Source organism: Aethalodelphis obliquidens, unplaced genomic scaffold, assembly GCF_003676395.1.
Source record: "Aethalodelphis obliquidens isolate GAN/ISIS:26980383/991018 unplaced genomic scaffold, ASM367639v1 scaffold2, whole genome shotgun sequence".
Classification (NCBI taxonomy): Eukaryota; Metazoa; Chordata; class Mammalia; order Artiodactyla; family Delphinidae; genus Aethalodelphis; species Aethalodelphis obliquidens.
Genome location: NW_020837946.1, coordinates 78,270,518 through 78,288,557, shown reverse-complemented (window position 1 = coordinate 78,288,557; position 18,040 = coordinate 78,270,518). Strand labels below are relative to the sequence as shown.

Here is an 18,040-nt window from a genome sequence, read left to right as displayed (position 1 = left end):
TTTTTTACATTTCCTTGCATGAGGAATTTAAAACAAGCAGCAATATCTTGGTGATTTATTTGCTTCTCTCAATGCCTTCATAAAGAAAAAGTGCTAAGAAATACCAAATAGATCAATCTACCATGTGACTACTATCTCAAGAAAGGTGACCATGCTGGACTAACTTTCTTACAAAAATCCCCAAGTCCCCTTGGTTAATACGAGACTTAGAGGACTCCATTTCTCTCTTTTGCTATAAGCCTTTGAGCAGCCACCATGGTTACAACTCCTTTGGGTATGCCAGAAACCTCACTGATACTTTGTGCAAATTTCATTTTTTTCCCCTCAAATCAGACATTTTCCCCTATAACTGTACCACGGTTGCTTTCATTTGGGTACTTATGTACCTCCCCAGCTATAGCTCATCTCTTACATTTCCAAAGAGAAATATAGGCTCGGCATGGTCTGCATTTGGTTCATAATTTATATTCACTTTCCCCAGCCACCAAAGGGCCTCTATAGCTCAATTCTTGGCTTTACACTCTCTGTGCCTTCCTCACATTTATTCTAATAGCTGTTTCAGCCATCACCTCCTTACTATTTCATCAGTAAGTAAGACATGCAATTATAAAGCTGGAAATGAAAGCTGGCTGGGAGTGAGGGACAGTAGCTCTCAAGTTACCTGACTTTCTGTTTTACCTCTTACTCCTTAATCAGGAACTTTTTATACTTCTGACTCTCTCTGCTAGATATATTTCCTTCAACACATTCTTTCTGAAACCAAATTTCATGTGTTATGGCTGATCTAGCATCCAATAATGCTCACAACAATAATAGATAGGGTTCATGCCTTTTGTGTTAAAAAAATAAATTCAATCTAAGGTAAAAACTGAAACACCTCATTGGGAAATTACATATGAATTTCTTTCAGGATTTTCAAAATGTCATTACTTATGGTCTTTCATGATTTGCTTATTATCCAAAGTAAATGCTCTGCAAATGTTGTGGCTGTCACGTACATCACTTTGAATCTGCATCATGTTTTTGGCCAATTCAAAGCTCATGGCATCAGGAAGCATGTTGTAGGCATGGATCACGTTCCTGTAGTTGGCGTTGGTGGCCACTTCCTGAGACTTCTTGGCTGCCACCATGCTGAGCATGTCCGCCGGGGTGTGGAAGGATGTCTTGGATTTCTCGTACGCCTTCTTGTACTCCCGGTCTGACTGCATCTTGGCCACTTGCATGAAGTGCACCAACTTGGGGTCGTCCTCTAGGCTCCGGAAGCCAATGTGTTTCCCTTTGGCTTGTTCATAGGCTTGCCTGTACTTGTACTGTGGATGGAAAAGAAACATGGTGATGAAGATAGTGAAAGAAAGAGAACAAAATATAATTCACTACGTGCCATTAGCTTTGTCATAGGTGTAGGGTTTTAGAGCTACTCTAAACTTACAAAGGGAGGAGTTGTTGGCGGGGTGGGGGGACTGGGAGCAAATTTTTTTTTTTGCGGTACGCGGGCCTGTCACTGTTGTGGCCTCTCCCGTTGCGGAGCACAGGCTCCGGACGCGCAGGCTCAGCGGCCATGGCTCACGGGTCCAGCCGCTCCGCGGCATGTGGGATCTTCCCGGACCGGGGCACGAACCCGTGTCCCCTGCATCGGCAGGCGGACCCTCAACCACTGCGCCACCAGGGAAGCCCCAGGAGCAAAATATTTTTACTTCAAATTTCTTGACAGACTTGAGTCCATGAGGGGAAAAAATCATCTAGAGTTAAAGTGATGTGTAAATAAGTTGTTTTAGGGTTATGTAGAAAAGCAGCTTTTCCCACTCTGCTGTGTAACCAGCGGAAAAGGCTCCAGGCACCACTTTTCATGGTGCACCTCTACATTCAGGAAAGAGCTTGGTAATGGATCTTCTGGGTAAAGTGCATAGATCACATCCCTATGTTTGCTAGGAATTGCCCATAAACAACTTAAGCACTCTAAAAGTAACTTATTTTAACAAGACCCTGTCACTTTTTACATTGAATGATGAACAAATAATTAGAGCATCCTTGGACTGGGTGAAGGGAGGTGTCTTGTGTGTTACATGGGACAGTGGTCCCACCAACACTGGACAGAGCTGATTACAGCTCCTGCATACACATGAGCTTGGCTCATTTGCTCTTTTTCTCGTTTAGACTAAATAAGCATCAGTGAAAGCACTTACATCACTGGCAATGTCTCTGGAGGCTCTTGCAGCCTTTATTGGAATGGCATCAGGCCTCAGGTCATATCCTTTCTTCTTTTCTTCTTCCCAGCCAGCTTTGTACAGTTTCTAAATGATGAAGTAGAAAACCACCAGCATCTTGTTAGTCACGTTAGAATGGGGACCCTAATTTTAAAGAGGTTGTCATGTGGAAGACAGATATTCCACAACTACTAGTTCCCTTCAAACTCTTCCCTCCCCCTGCCACCACCCCACCACTCCCTGCATCTTTGTTGTTGTTGTTAATCTACTCACATCACTCATGGTGATTTGGTTGACTCTGGAGAGTAAAATGCCTGGAGTATCAGGCATGACGTGAATGGTGGTCTTGTCTTTGTTCCATTTTTCAGTGTAGAGCCTCTACAACAAGAAAGGCAGGCACATGACTGTACAGCAGGACAAATCTGCAATGTGCTATCAAGAGGAAGAGACTCACATCTCCATGGTAGAAGAGGTTAAATCTGATATTGGAAAATGAATGAAATAGCAAGAAGATGGGCTGATGAGACTGGACACATGATTTTAAAAATCAGCAAACAAGGGAGCCCTCTTCCACTGAAACAACAAAGGCTATCTTGCTCCAACCACACATTACATAGAGTTTCGTGGTTCTAGCACACACTCAGCATGAGGTTGACAGACAGCCTGGGGTTGGTGTAAGTGGGAGCTCTCTAGACACGATGACGGTTATAGACTGCCCCCTCCTACCACCACCGCCACGACCACGACCATCAGAAAGATGAAAACGCTGATGAAGGTCGAAGTGGCACTGCCTGGTTCAATGGTCTGAGCACTGCAGGGGTTCTGAGGCTGAGGCCAGCAGGTGAGTTCTTACCTTGTTCATAATCAGTTTGTTACTTTTGTTTAGTGCTTGTTCCAGTGTGTCCATGGCGTATGTGAACTTTAGCTTCTCAGGGTGCTGGCGGTACTTCTTCTCGCTAAGAATCTCTCCTGCTTTCTTTGCCTTCTCCACCTCTGGTGACTCTATGGGCACCCAGCCGATCCCTTTCATCCAATTGGTGAAGTCGGATTTGTACAGATTCTTCACAACGAAAAAGGAAATTCTCGTTTCAGAAAGAGTCAGGGCATGGGTTTCTTTGACCAGATGATTTGCTCATTTTTAAAAAGAGGAAAAAAAAAAGGATGGGGGGACTGGGAGAATAACCTGCTTTTTATTCCCTACCATCCTTCAGAAAAAAATTAATTACAAAGTGATTGTATTCATGGTGGTTTTGAACAGAAAATCCTGACCCAATAATTCCTTTAAAAATTTAACTTTCTTGGGGGGAACGTTAACAGAATTTTGCACTGGAAAGGATATTATATAGCACCCATTTGGACCTGTTAGTCTTTCACAGAATACAACATATATTGGGTCTAACTTCCAAAGTTTAAGTATATATATACATAATAACTAAAGAAAACTATATATATAGTTCAAATGAGTGAAATCCTAAAACTCCAAATTCTGGAGAGGATCCCTAATTACAGTGAGTCCAACCAGGTTTAGGATGGAGTAAATGGAATTGCTGATTTCTAGTTCTTCTTAGCCGTCAGCTAGAAATGGATAACTAATTTTATGCTGACAATCTGATGACTGCTACATACGTCACTTTGAATCTGCATCGCGTTCCTGGAATGCTCCACGTTCAAGGCATCAGGCAGCAGGGTGTAGTGGTGGAAGGGTTGTCTGTAGTTGGTGTTGGTGGCGACCTCCTGAGATTTCTTGGCTGCTGTCACACTGAACATATCCAAGGGGGTGTGATACTTGGTCTTGCTGGCTTCATAGCCCTTTTTGTACTCACGATCTGACTGTATTTTGGCTACATTCATGTAGTGAACCAGTTTAGGATCATCCTGAAGACTGAGAAATCCAATTTGTTTGCCTTTGGCTTTCTCGTAGGCCTCCTTATATTTGAACTACATGAAAAAGAAGGGCAGACAGAAGTTTGATAGGGTAGATTGTATGAAATACTAAAGCATTAAACTGAATTTATATCACAAATTAAGCAATAGCCAAATTCATTCTGAATCTAGGTAACACCTAAGTTTTTTAGTATTTTTAAGTAAACAACTAGCAAAGTATTTCCAATGGATGGTCTTGAGATCTGCTCTGGGGATAATTAAGAATGGAATAAATTGTAGTTTATATTTATTCATAGGTGGATTCTTTGAATACAAACAAAGGTTCCTGAAAAGTTTATTAAGGATTTGGTGAACATAGTTTTTATTATCTGTTTCTATGATTAATTTGCATCACCTTATAAACTATTTGCATAATTCTGAGTAAATTGCAGCAAAGACATTATAAAAATTAGTATATTGGACTCCAAATGAATTTCTACTCTATCAAGGTATATCAATTCCTATAGAAAATATAACTTAATTTATAAAAAGTAATTAATTAATTAAGTAAATAAGTAAGCAGGTAACTGAAATGCTGTCGTTTAATATATAATTCTTCCTGGTTTTCCATATTTCACCAGATTTTTTTCTTTATGGAAATTATATTATCAAAAAATTGTATTCTTTTAAAATACTGGGAGACTTTCTTGATTTAGTAATATTTTAGTATACCAAGGCTTTTTTCTTAACAAAATCCAAATAAAAAGCAGTTTTCAAGTTCATAATAATAATACTAATGAGAATTCCATGTATTTGACAGTTTAAAAAAATTATCTTCTTTGTAACAACTTACTGAGTTTTTAAATATTTTTAAGATAAAAAAATCACTGGTACCTAAGATATTAGGAATTATTTTTATACTACAATTTTTTATTTGCTTCCTAATATAGCTCATATAACCTCATACACCATGTAAATATTTTTTAAATATAAAGAGAGTTTACTACTTTCAAATTAGACTTACATTGCTAGCAATATTCCTTGAACTTTTTGCAGCAACAATTGGAATGGCATCTGGTCTCAAATCATAGCCCTTAGCAAGGGTTTTCTTCCAATCTGCTTTATACTTAGCCTTGAAAAAAGGAAAGATTATTTTATTATCTGACATAATTAAAAGAGGAATGAAACAGGAAACCAAAATCTTTCTTATAAAACATGTCATAATATATCCCTTTCTATTAAAAGAATCCAGAGTTAGGGCTCTAAGTTCATCTTTTAGAAATCTATTATTCTTTAAAAAAAAATCAGTAAACTATATACACAGTATGATCTCAACTGCTGTAAAAAATGTATATGTGTGCATTAAAAAAAGCAATGGAAAGGTATTGCTTTGAAGGTGGGATAACAGAAGATTTTAATTTTTTCATAATTTTCTATATTTTCCAATTTTTCTATAATAAGCATGCAATGCTTTTATTTTCTTGTATTTTTTATAATGAAACATTTTAAACTTACAGAAAGATGTGGGTACTAAAATTAAAAGTTCAGATGTAGTACCACCCAGCTTTAATTAATATTAATTTTTAAATATTACTTATAAAAGCAGGAAAAAGTTTTAAATAAACCAAAAGCATAGAAATGAGTACTTTAAAAAATGTTTATTTGGAGATAAAAGAGAGCCTAAAATGTTAGGAAGAATGACTAAATCATCTTTTAAGAAATGAACAATTTTATCCAGGTTGGATTATGCATTTAAATTAGAATTTACCAATTTGCTTTAAAAGCAAAAGGAAATAATTCATAATAGTAAATTTAAACATCACCACCAATGAGAGAGAGATGCTAGTCACATACAAAGAAGAGTTTCTAAAGAAAATCATGGTAAACTTGTTTAGAAGTTTAGAATTTTAACAAATAACTGAAACAAAAGTTATAGAAATAGCAATACTTATCCTTACTACAGACCATGCATTCCTGTATTTTCCAATCCTCTCTGTCCTATTTTGTTTTACTTTTTAAAAAATGGAACACAACCTACTAGATTGATTTTATAACCCACTAATGAGTCATAGCCCACAGTTGGGAAAAGTCCGCATTAAGTGAAATGTATGGTAGGCTCTAGTCTCATATTCTATGATAAGGATCCAATCTGGAGACTGTTGGTTCACAAATTGGTCCCCGTACATGGAGGGCAAGGAGAGACTGAAAAAACAGGCTGACCACTCCAGCTTGGTAGGCGGCAGGTTTAATAAACAAGGGAACTTACATTCGAGGGTTGTCTTGGGCAGTCACAAGACAAGTAGATCTTCACACCCGCCCGTCAGAACCTTACAAGTTTATTAAGGCCTCAAGTGGATTCAGTGCAAGTGGTCTCAACAACACATTGGTCTCTCAAGGCTGTGTCCTTGAAAATGGCTCCCACTGTGGGAACAGTGGGCAGAACTTACATTCCAAGGATGGGAGGGGGTGAGGAGCCTCCAATTGCCCAGGTCCAGCTCAAGGGTCACCTGTCAATCACGTCCTCTCAATGACCTCCTCCATCAAAGACTCAAAGGGTCCACACTCAGTTTGCTCTCCCTAAAATTCCCAGTGCTAGTTATATAGAACTGGAAAGGAGAGGCCCATGTAAGCAATACTAGACGGGCACCAGGCCAAATACTCACATCACTTATGTTGAAGGCATTGACCTTGGCTTGAATAAACTGCGGTACATCAGGGTCCATAGTGTACTTGTGCTTCAGTTTCTCTCCCTCCACCTTGTAGTTCACCTAAAAACGAAGGAGGCAGCGTGCAAATCGTATTAGCTAACATAATGTAAGTTTCATCTAGCACACGTTCCTTTAAAAAGGAAGACTATCGTTTGTGTTTTTCCATTTATAAGGCAATTAGCTACATTATCACACAGAGGGAGTGTTGGGAGACATATTCATTGCTCATTCCACCCATATTTATTGGACAGCACTCTGATCAATAGGCAGCATGGTAGGTTCTGTGTTTAAAGTGGTTAAAAAGAAAAAGGCAGACCTGTCCTCTTGGAGCTTATAGTCCAATAGAGGAAACAGAGAATAGCACGTAAACCGTAAGATAGAGCTAGAATTCGTGATGTGTTGTAAATTAAATAACTTTAGGAAAGAAATGAACAGGGTCAGGGTGGGGGGTCAGCAAAGGCTCTCTAAAAAGGTAACATTTACACCCAAACTTGAAGAAAAGGGAAGGGTCCGGGCAGAAGAAGAGCATTCAGGGCCCTGGGTCTAGAAGGGGCATGGCTAGCTTGAGGAACTGAAGGTCACTGGGCTGGAATGTGCTGAGCAGGGTCCCAGGAGGATTAGACAGGAGGGGGCGGGGGCACAGAGCTGAGGGCTTTTTCAACCAAAAAAACAGTTTCAACAGTTTAGATTTTACTTTGAGTTCAAGGAGAAGCTACTAAGGGGTTTTAAGTATAAGAAGGACATGATTTGATTTATGTCTTAAGACAGTCTTTTTGGTTTTTGTGTGGCCCCAGGCAGGGAGTCCAGGTAATGGATTATTACAGTTGTCCACGTGAGACATGGGGGCCAGAACTAGGGTTGGTGGCAGCTGAAAGACAGAGAAGTTCTCCAACAGGATGGCTGAGAGATTTGGGAGGCTAACTCAGTAGAGGCGTTGGATGAGGGGTGTTCACATGGGGAGGTGTCGATGGTGACTGCCAGGTTTCAGGCTTGAGTAACTAGGTAGATGTTGACGGCATTTATTGGGATGAGGAAGACTTAATATCGTGAGTTTAGGGTTTTCCTAGCTAACTGGAAAAACACAGGGAGAAGTGACACCTCGGTCAGTACAAAAGAAATCAGAACAATCTACACCATTTAGTACCACTAGAATAGAATTAATCTTGAAACATCTGTGGTAATGTGGGACTGGTCTGAGAAATAAAATCCAGAAAACCCTCAAATCTGAACCGAAGAATGCATTCCCCACCTTCGAATATCTGCGGTTAAAGCCACAAAAAGTCCTCTCTTCTTTGTTTTTTACTTACCACTCTTTCTGGGGGAGGTATCTTAGAACTCTGAAATTATCAAATGAGGGGAAGCACTGAGCATTGTAATTAGCCTCTGACTAAGAAAAAGGGTCCAGATAGACCTCGGCTCAGAAAAAAGACTCTGGATGACTCTGAAAGCAAACTGCTTAACTCTTCCCCAGAGGTGTTTCTCTCTCTCAGAATATCGCCCTATTTATTTTGCAAGGGGATTAGGACATTAGCCTTCTCCTCATCTGGCTAGGTAGAACTCTTACAACTCTCTCTCTCTCTCTCTCTCTCTCTCTCTCTATATATATATATATATAGAGAGAGAGAGAGAGAGAGAGCAATATATATCTTGGTTTGCAATTCAGACAAGGTCACAGATTATAATAGAAATAATTTTATTTCCTATATATAGTGTAGGGGTCTGCTTATAAATAACATAGACTCTCTACATTTGGAAAACAAAGCAAACTTGGAACATCGTCCTTCTCTCCTTCCTGTTCTTCTTAAGTCCCAAGTTGCTTCAAAAGTAAAACCTTTTGATATACCTCTGAAAGCAGATGATTTGCTAAGATAGATGCACACTCATGAATTGAATTAAGAAGAATTGTGGAGTAACTGGTCATGGGGTTATTCATGGACAAAAACTCTTTGAAGGAAAACCACTTACATCACTTAGCTGCTTTGTATTGTGCTGAGCCAAAACCATGCCCATGGAATCAGGCACACTTGTGAACTTGATGGTATCTGGGTGCTGTCGGTACTTTCTCTCATTTAATGCATTGCCTGCTTTCTTGGCCTTCTCAACCTCCAGAGAACCAAGAGGGATCCATCCAATGCCCTTGAGAAAGTTGTTGTACTCATCTTTATATACATTCTGTAAAAGAGTAATCTCAGATGAGGGGATATCCTAGTGCATACTCAAGAGCTGTTTCTGGAATCTGTAATTCTATCCAGGGCGGGAATGAAGAGCAACCTGTCAGCATGCCTGTGTCTATACTGGAGCTTTTGGCTATCTCTGCCACAGAGCTTCTTACTCAGAATTTGGTCATAAGAAAAAGCAGTTCTGTTGTTAGAGTGCATTAACACTCCAGGAGAGAATGTAGGCCACATATTTCCATGGGTACTGCTAAAAAAAAAAAAAAAAAAAAAAAAAAAAAGTGTCTCTTCTGACAATAAATTGGGCTTTCCTTTTGATTTCACTGAAATCTCCACAACTTCTGAATTTCACCCACACCGTCCACCTGAGCTCCTCCATCTCAGGTGGAGAGAGACATTCTCATTGAGCAACAATAAAGGAACACAATTTTTTCCCTTTACCAAGGATGATTCTTACAAAAACCTGGCTCCTGCAGCAGGAAATGCTCTGAATATTAAACACCCTCCCCCATGCAGCTCTCCATGAGTCATGCTGCAATCACAAAACCCTCCTGGTTCATTTTAGATGACTCGTTACATACATTTACATGCATGAGAGTGTGACCTTGAGTTCAAAAATAGAAGAAGAAGAAAAAAAAGAACATTCCTGAATTCAGAAAGAATAGAGAATGCTCCTATTTTGCATTATACATATTGCTGTTGAAGCAGGCCCACCAGGAGTAACCATTTCCTTTTGTTGAGAACCAGGGTGGCTTATGTACTTAGTAGAACATGGCTTTATCTTTGACCCATAAGTTAATAAAGATAATATCAATGATTGCGATAGGAGCACAGAAAGCTAGTAAAACACAGCGTGTCTACCATGCCTTTGTTACTCTTTCAATGACAACTGTATATTTTAAAGTGCATTTTTCAAATACCTTATTGTATTGTGAAGTCTACTAAAATAGGAAGAAATGATCACCTGTTCAGTACCAGCATCTCTAGGTCTATAATGTTATACATACTCACATCACTCTGAATTTGATTCATATTCCTGGTATGCTCAAGACTCAGGGCATCAGGTAGGTATGTGTAGTGATGTATCGGCTGCTTGTAGTTGATGTTGGTGGCAACATCCTGGGCCATCTTTGCAGCTGTAATGCTAACCATGTCCCCAGGGGTATGATAGCTGGTTTTGGTGTTTTCATAGTTCTTCTTGTATTCACGATCAGACTGTAACTTTGCCACATTCGTATAGTGGACGAGCTTAGGATCATCCTGGAGGCTTCTAAAACCCACATGCTTTCCCTTTGCCTTCTCGTAAGCTTCCTTGTATTTATACTGTGGAGGCAGAATTTGGTTAGCAAAGTCTTAAGCATTGGGAACATTAGGTGGAGCGATTATATTCACACGCAAAGGCATTCAGAATATTGTGATTTTCTGGAAGACTGTCCAAGAAATACAGTCCACACCCCATGCCCCCCAACCCCAGGAAGTTTAGACTGAAAGCATTTATTTCCAATACTGCTGGGTTATAAATGGGTATCATGATAAATTCAGGAGCAGTTTCTTTTCTTTGCTACGAATGCTATAGATGATTTGCATGTGAAACTTTATATAGAGCCAACTCTATTAAGTTTTCACACTTAATATAAACATAACATATTCCAAAATATAAGACGACATTCCAAATATATATCTTGGTTTTCCAGGGATGTGAATTTTCCTAATCCAACATGTTAGTTCACATCACAGAATACTAGAAATACTTCTGTTTTCGATTCTGATTGGTCCAGGAAAAGGTGCAGAAGAAACTCTAAAGAACTGTACATGCAAGATGTTTATACTCAGATCTCTTTGGGGTGGGGGATGGAAAATGTTACTATGTTTGTTGTCTCAGTTGACCTAATATGGTTAAACAAAAAAACCCTCTTCTTTGGCAGGTAGCTAGGCTTTCACCCAACCCCATTTCTCAGCAGCTACTCTCCAAGCTCACTGCTGAAGCAGCTGCACATGAAATAAGGAACTATATAATAAGGGCAGGAACCACCAAGACCTTTCCTCATCAGTAAAAGCTGACTGCAAAAGCTCTGCGGTCCAAGGTCTCTCACCGCTGAGATCGGCAATGGGGTGTAGACTGAGCTATACAGTAGGTAACAAATCAAAACCTCAATTTTTATGTAAGAGAATTCAAATCCACCCAAACTCTGAAGACACTCTGCTCCTGCCATTTAAGCACCAATTTATAAACAAGAGTTTAGCAGGCAAAAGAATTATCAAGTAATTTCTAGGCATGTTAGAAAAAGTTCTGTGTAAGGGCTAAAAATAAAAATGATAATGTCATATTTTAGACTGTCACTTTCTCCTTAAACTAGAAATGTATTTCAGAGTGATGTGCAAAGCTTTGAAGAACACATTTTCAGTACCATCCCTACATGGAAGGCTGTAGAATTCTTACACCCTATCTTCCACATGGTCTGTACACGTGGTTTCTTTCTTTTCTTGTGTCAGACGAAGAGTGTAGCCTCTGGAATAGTGTGTGACAGTGAAATCTATGGTGTGTGCGTGCTTTTGGAAAATTTTGTTTTTCAATGATGAGAAGAAGTGTAAGTGTATACTTTTTCTATTACAGATGAAATAAATCAAAATTATATTCTAGAAAAGTGGGCTTTTTCCCATTTGGTTTATAAAATCTGTACATTTTATTTAACATTTTTTCAATCTTCTTAATACAATTATAATGCAGGCAGTCATCTGAATTTAACATGTTAGTGGCAGGTAGGGTATTCTCCCTGAAAATAAATGTGGGCTGTCAGGGAAATGTGTCAGGGAAGGTAATTTGGGCTATGAATCAGGAGAGAAAGCCACTGTCAGATTTATGACAGCTCTACCAAGTGGGGTCAACTGAAAAGAATCACAAAACATTGAAAAAGTGACAGGTTTTCAGGGCTTCCCTGGTGGCACAGTGGTTGAGAGTCTGCCTGCCGATGCAGGGGACACGGGTTCATGCCCCAGTCCGGGAAGATCCCACATGCCACGGAGCAGCTGGGCCCGTGAGCCATGGCCGCTGAGCCTGCATGTCCGGAGCCTGTGCTCCGCAACGGGAGAGGCCACAACAGTGAGAGGCCCGCGTACCACAGGGGAAAAAAAAAAAAAAGTGACAGGTTTTCAAAACAATATTTTGCGGAGAATTTAAATGTCATTAATTCAACATACTGTTTTCAATGTGGTATCATTTTAACAAGCACCCATTTGATTACTTTGTAAAAATGACAATCACCCAGATTTCACCTAAAATTTTTACTCACATCACTGGCAATGTTTCTCGATGCTTTGGCTGCAGTGATGGGTATAGCGTCACCCAGCACATTGTTGCCCTTGGCTATTAAATCATGCCAGTCCCGTTTATAACAGACCTGCGATGGAGAAGGAAAAAGGATGTCAGCATGCTCTGGGGTAATCAGCGACACTGATTCCTCAACAGCTGGGATTGCTTTGTTCTTTTCCAGATAGAAGCTAGAAGAATCTCCTATAGCACACAGTTTTAAGAAGTCACATTAATGGTAAATCAACTATACTTCAATTTAAAAAACAGAAGTCACATGAGCAAAATGTCATACATGAAATTGTATAGCATAAACTTATTAGACTCTGTACTAATCATTCACCCAAGTCTGGTTTGGGCACATATTGAAGAGGAAAACTGAGAAACTGGAGTGGATCCAGAGGAGAGTAATAAAGGTTCTGGAAACCACAGTATGTGAGAACCAACTGGAGAAAATGAAGCTCAATCTTATGAAAGGAAGGTCCAGGAAAGACCTGGTGGTTAGCTTTAGAAATTTTAGTGTTGTTCTTAAAAAAAAAAAAAAGGGGGGGGGTGGGTTTCATTTATCCTCATTTTTCTGGAGGATAAAAACTTCCTCCATGTGCAGAACTAGGAAAACTAGAGAAATATGTGTTGAGCTTGACACAAAGAAGAATGCTATACCCTTTAGAGTTGTCCTACACTTGAAAAGGCCGACTCAAGAGGTACAGAACCATTATCATGGGATATGCTCTAATGGGGGCTATGGAGAAAACTGACCTAAATTGTCAAAGCCCTGTCATACTCTAAAATTCTATTATTTTATCATCAGGTCTGGATTTCACACCCCATCAAAACCCCTACTTACATCACTTATATTGTAAGCATTGCACTTGGCCTGGAGAAATTGAGGAACATCAGGACCCATCGTATATTTATGTTTCACATCTTCTCCTTTAGCTTTGTATAAGATCTGCAACACATAGTCACAAAAATAAAATGCATTATGGCTGACTTCCAGGAAGATGGCGGAAGAGTAAGATGCGGAGATCACCTTCCTCCCCACAGATACACCAGAAATACATCTACACGTGGAACAACTCCTACAGAACACCTACTGAATGCTGGCAGAAGACCTCAGACCTCCCAAAAGGCAAGAAACCCCCCACGTACCTGGGTACGGAAAAAGAAAAAAGAATAAACAGAGACAAAAGGGTAGGGATGGGACCTGCACCAGTGGGAGGGAGATGTGAAGGAGGAAAGGTTTCCACACACTAGGAAGCCCCTTCGTGGGCGGAGACTGCAGGTGGCGGAGGGGGAAAGCTTCGGAGCCTCGGGGGAGAGCACAGCAACAGGGGTGCGGGAGGCAAAGCGGAGAGATTCCCGCACAGAGGATCGGTGCCGACCGGCACTCAACAGCCCGAGAGGCTTGTCTGCTGCCCCGCCGGAGCGGGCGTGTCTGGGAGCTGAGGCTCGGGCTTTGGTCGGAGCGCAGGGAGAGGGCTCTGGTTGGCAGCGTGAACACAGCCTGAAGGGGTTAGTGCAACACGGCTAGCCGGGAGGGAGTCCAGGAAAAGTCTGGACCTGCCGAAGAGGCAAGAGACTTTTTCTTCCCTCTTTCTTTCCTGGTGCATGAGGAGAGGGGATTAAGAAGGCTGCTTAAAGGAGATCAAGAGACGGGCGCGAGTCACGGCTAAAAGCGCGGACCCCAGAGACAGCCCGCCACTGCCAGGGTCCTGTGATCCAGGGACAACTCCCCCGGGAGAACGCAGGGCACGCCTCAGGCTAGTGCAATGTCATGCTGGCCTCTGCAGCCGCAGGCTTGCCTGGCACTCTGTGCCCCTCCCTACCCCCGGCCTGAGTAAGCCAGAGCCCCCAATCAGCGGCTCCTTTAACCCCGTCCTGTCTGAGCGAAGAACAGACACCCTCCAGCGACCTACACCCAGAGGCGGGGCCAGATCCAAAGCTGAACCCCTGGGAGCTGTGAGAACAAAGTAGAGAAAGGGAAATCTCTCCCAGCAGCCTCAGAAGAAGCGGATTAAAGCTCCACATCAACTTGATGTACCCTGCATCTGTAGAATACATGAATAGACAACGAATCATCCCAAATTAACCGTGTGGATGAAAGGCTCTTGGTGCTGCAGCCAGGAGTCAGTGCTGTGCCTCTGAGGCGGGAGAGCCAACTTCAGGACACTGGTCCACAAGAGACCTCCCAGCTCCACATAATATCAAACGGCAAAAATCTCCGAGAGATCTCCATCTCAACACCAGCACCCAGCTTCACTCAACGACCAGCAAGCTCCAGTGCTGGACACCCTATGCCAAACAACTAGCAAGACAGGAACACAACCCCACCCATTAGCACAGAGGCTGCCTAAAATCATAATAAGGCCACAGACACCCCAAAACACACCACCAGACGTGGACCTGCCCACCAGAAAGACAAGATCCAGCCTCATCCACCAGAACACAGGCACTAGTCCCCTCCACCAGGAAGCCTACACAGCCCACTGAACCAACCTTAGCCACTGGAGACAGACACCAAAAACAACGGGAACTACAAACCTGCAGCCTGAGAAAAGCAGACCCCAAACACAGTAAGATAAGCAAAAGGAGAAGACAGAGAAACACACAGCAGATGAAGGAGCAAGGCAAAAACCCACCAGACAAAACAAATGAAGAGGAAATAGGCAGCCTACCTGAAAAAGAATTCAGAATAATGATAGTAAAGATGATCCAAAATCTTGGGAGTAGAATGGAGAAAATACAAGAAATGCTTAACAAGGACCTAGAAGAACTAAAGAGCAAACAAACAGAGATGAACAACACAATAAATGAAATTTAAAATTCTCTAGAAGGGATCAATAGCAGAATAACTGAGGCAGAAGAACGGATAAGTGACCTGGAAGATAAGAGTGGAAATAACTACTGCAGAGCAGAATAAAGAAAAAAGAATGAAAAGAAATGAAGACAGCCTAAGAGACCTCTGGGACAACATTAAATGTACCAACATTCGAATTATAGGGGTTCCAAAAGAAGAAGAGAAAAAGAAAGGGACTGAGAAAATATTTGAAGAGATTATAGTTGAAAACTTCCCTAATATGGGAAAGGAAATAGTTAATCAAGTCCAGGAAGCACAGAGAGTCCCATACAGGATAAATCCAAGGAGAAATATGCCAAGACACATATTAATCAAACTGTCAAAAATTAAATACAAAGAAAACATATTAAAAGCAGCAAGGGATAAACAACAAATAACACACAAGGGAATCCCCATAAGGTTAACAGCTGATCTTTCAGCAGAAACTCTGCAAGCCAGAAGGGACTGGCAGGACATATTTAAAGTGATGAAGGAGAAAAAACTGCAGCCAAGATTACTCTACCCAGCAAGGATCTCATTCAGATTTGATGGAGAAATTAAAACCTTTACAGACAAGCAAAAGCTGAGAGAGTTCAGCACCACCAAACCAACTCTACAACAACTGCTAAAGGAACCTCTCTAGGCAAGAAACACAAGAGAAGGAAAAGACCTACAATTAACGAACCCAAAACAGTTAAGAAAATGGGAACAGGAACATACATATCGATAATTACCTTAAATGTAAATGGACTAAATGCTCCCACCAAAAGACACAGACTGGCTGAATGGATACAAAAACAAGACCCATATATTTGCTGTCTTCAAGTGACCCACTTCAGACCTAGAGACACATACAGATTGAAAGTAAGAGGATGGAAACAGATATTTCATGCTAATGGAAACCAAAAGAAAGCTGGAGTAGCAATTCTCGTATCAGACAAAATAGACTTTAAAATAAAGACTATTAGAAGAGACAAAGGACACTACATAATGATCAAGGGATCGATCTAAGAAGAAGATAAAACAATTGTAAATATTTATGCACCCAACATAGGAGCACCTCAATACATAAGGCAAATACTAACAGCCATAGAAGGGGAAATCAACAGTAACACAGTCATAGTAGGGGACTTTAACACCCCACTTTCACCAATGGACAGATCATCCAAAATGAAAATAAATAAGGAAAAACAAGCTTTAAATGATACATTAAACAAGATGGACTTAATTGATATTTATAGGACATTCCATCCAAAAACAACAGAATACACATTTTTCTCTAGTGCTCACGGAACATTCTCCAGGATAGATCATATCTTGGGTCACAAATCAAGCCTTGGTAAATTTAAGAAAATTGAAATTGTATCAAGTATCTTTTCCAACGACAACGCTATAAGACTAGATATCAGTTACAGGAAAAGATCTGTAAAAAATACAAACACATGGAGGCTAAACAATACACTAGTTAATAACGAAGTGATCACTGAAGAAATCAAAGAGGAAATCAAAAAAATACCTAGAAACAAATGACAATGGAAACACGATGACCCAAAATCTATGGGATGCAGCAAAAGCAGTTCTAAGAGGGAAGTTTATAGCAATACAATCCTACTTTTGAACAGGAAATATCTCGAATAAACAACCTAAACTTGCACCTAAAGCAATTAGAGAAAGAAGAACAAAAAAACCCCAAAGTTAGAAGAAGAAAGAAATAATAAAAATCAGATCAGAAATAAATGAAAAAGAAATGAAGGAAACGATAGCAAAGATCAATAAAACTAAAAGCTGGTTCTTTGAGAAGATAAACAAAATTGATAAACTATTAGCCAGATTCATCAAGAAAAAAAGGGAGAAGACTCAAATCAATAGAATTAGAAATGAAAAAGGAGAAGTAACAACTGACACTGCAGAAATACAAAAGATCATGAGAGATTACTACAAGCAACTCTATGCCAATAAAATGGACAACCTGGAAGAAATGGACAAATTCTTAGAAAGGCACAACCTGCCAAGACTGAATCAGGAAGAAATAGAAAATAGGAACAGACCAATCACAAGCACTGAAATTGAAACTGTGATTAAAAATCTTCCAACAAACAAAAGCCCAGGACCAGATGGCTTCACAGGCGAATTCTATCAAACATTTAGAGAAGAGCTAACACCCATCCTTCTCAAACTCTTCCAAAATACAGCAGAGGGAGGAACACTCTCAAAGTCATTCTACGAGGCCACCATCACCCTGATACCAAAACCAGACAAGGATGTCACAAAGACAGAAAACTACAGGCCAATATCACTGATGAACATGGATGCAAAAATCCTCAACAAAATACTAGCAAACAGAATCCAACAGCACATTAAATGGATCATACACCATGATCAAGTGGGGTTTATTCCAGGAATGCAAGGATTCTTCAGTATACGCAAATCAATCAACGTGATACACCATATTAACAAATTGAAGGAGAAAAACCATATGATCATCTCAATAGATGCACAGAAAGCTTTTGACAAAATTCAACACCCATTTATGATAAAAACCCTGCAGAAAGTAGGCATAGAGGGAACTTTCCTCAACATAGTAAAGGCCATATATGACAAACCTACAGCCAACATTGTCCTCAATGGTGAAAAACTGAAACCATTTCCACTAAGATCAGGAACAAGACAAGGTTGCCCACTGTCACCACTCTTATTCAACATAGTTTTGGAAGTTTTAGCCACAGCAATCAGAGAAGAAAAGGAAATAAAAGGAATCCAAATCGGAAAAGGAGAAGTAAAGCTGTCACTATTTGCAGATGACATGATACTATACATAGAGAATCCTAAAGATGCTACCAGAAAACTACTAGAGCTAATCAATGAATTTGGTAAAGTGGCAGGATACAAAATTAATGCACAGAAATCTCTGGCATTCCTATACACTAATGATGAAAAATCTGAAA

General features: G+C 40.3%; 1 protein-coding gene across 1 annotated transcript in view; it reads right to left on the bottom strand.

The window, feature by feature from the left end:
* Positions 1 to 18,040, bottom strand: part of NEB (nebulin) — a 248,266-nt gene that overhangs the window by 157,844 nt on the left and 72,382 nt on the right. The window contains exons 29-39 of the mRNA XM_027078303.1: positions 13,104 to 13,208; positions 12,240 to 12,347; positions 9,961 to 10,272; positions 8,741 to 8,947; positions 6,731 to 6,835; positions 5,092 to 5,199; positions 3,831 to 4,142; positions 3,058 to 3,264; positions 2,478 to 2,582; positions 2,184 to 2,291; positions 999 to 1,310 (exon numbers count right to left, since the gene is read on the bottom strand). Of these exons, the coding sequence (XP_026934104.1) occupies positions 999 to 1,310; positions 2,184 to 2,291; positions 2,478 to 2,582; positions 3,058 to 3,264; positions 3,831 to 4,142; positions 5,092 to 5,199; positions 6,731 to 6,835; positions 8,741 to 8,947; positions 9,961 to 10,272; positions 12,240 to 12,347; positions 13,104 to 13,208 (1,989 nt within the window). The remainder of the gene's footprint in view (positions 1 to 998; positions 1,311 to 2,183; positions 2,292 to 2,477; positions 2,583 to 3,057; positions 3,265 to 3,830; positions 4,143 to 5,091; positions 5,200 to 6,730; positions 6,836 to 8,740; positions 8,948 to 9,960; positions 10,273 to 12,239; positions 12,348 to 13,103; positions 13,209 to 18,040) is intronic.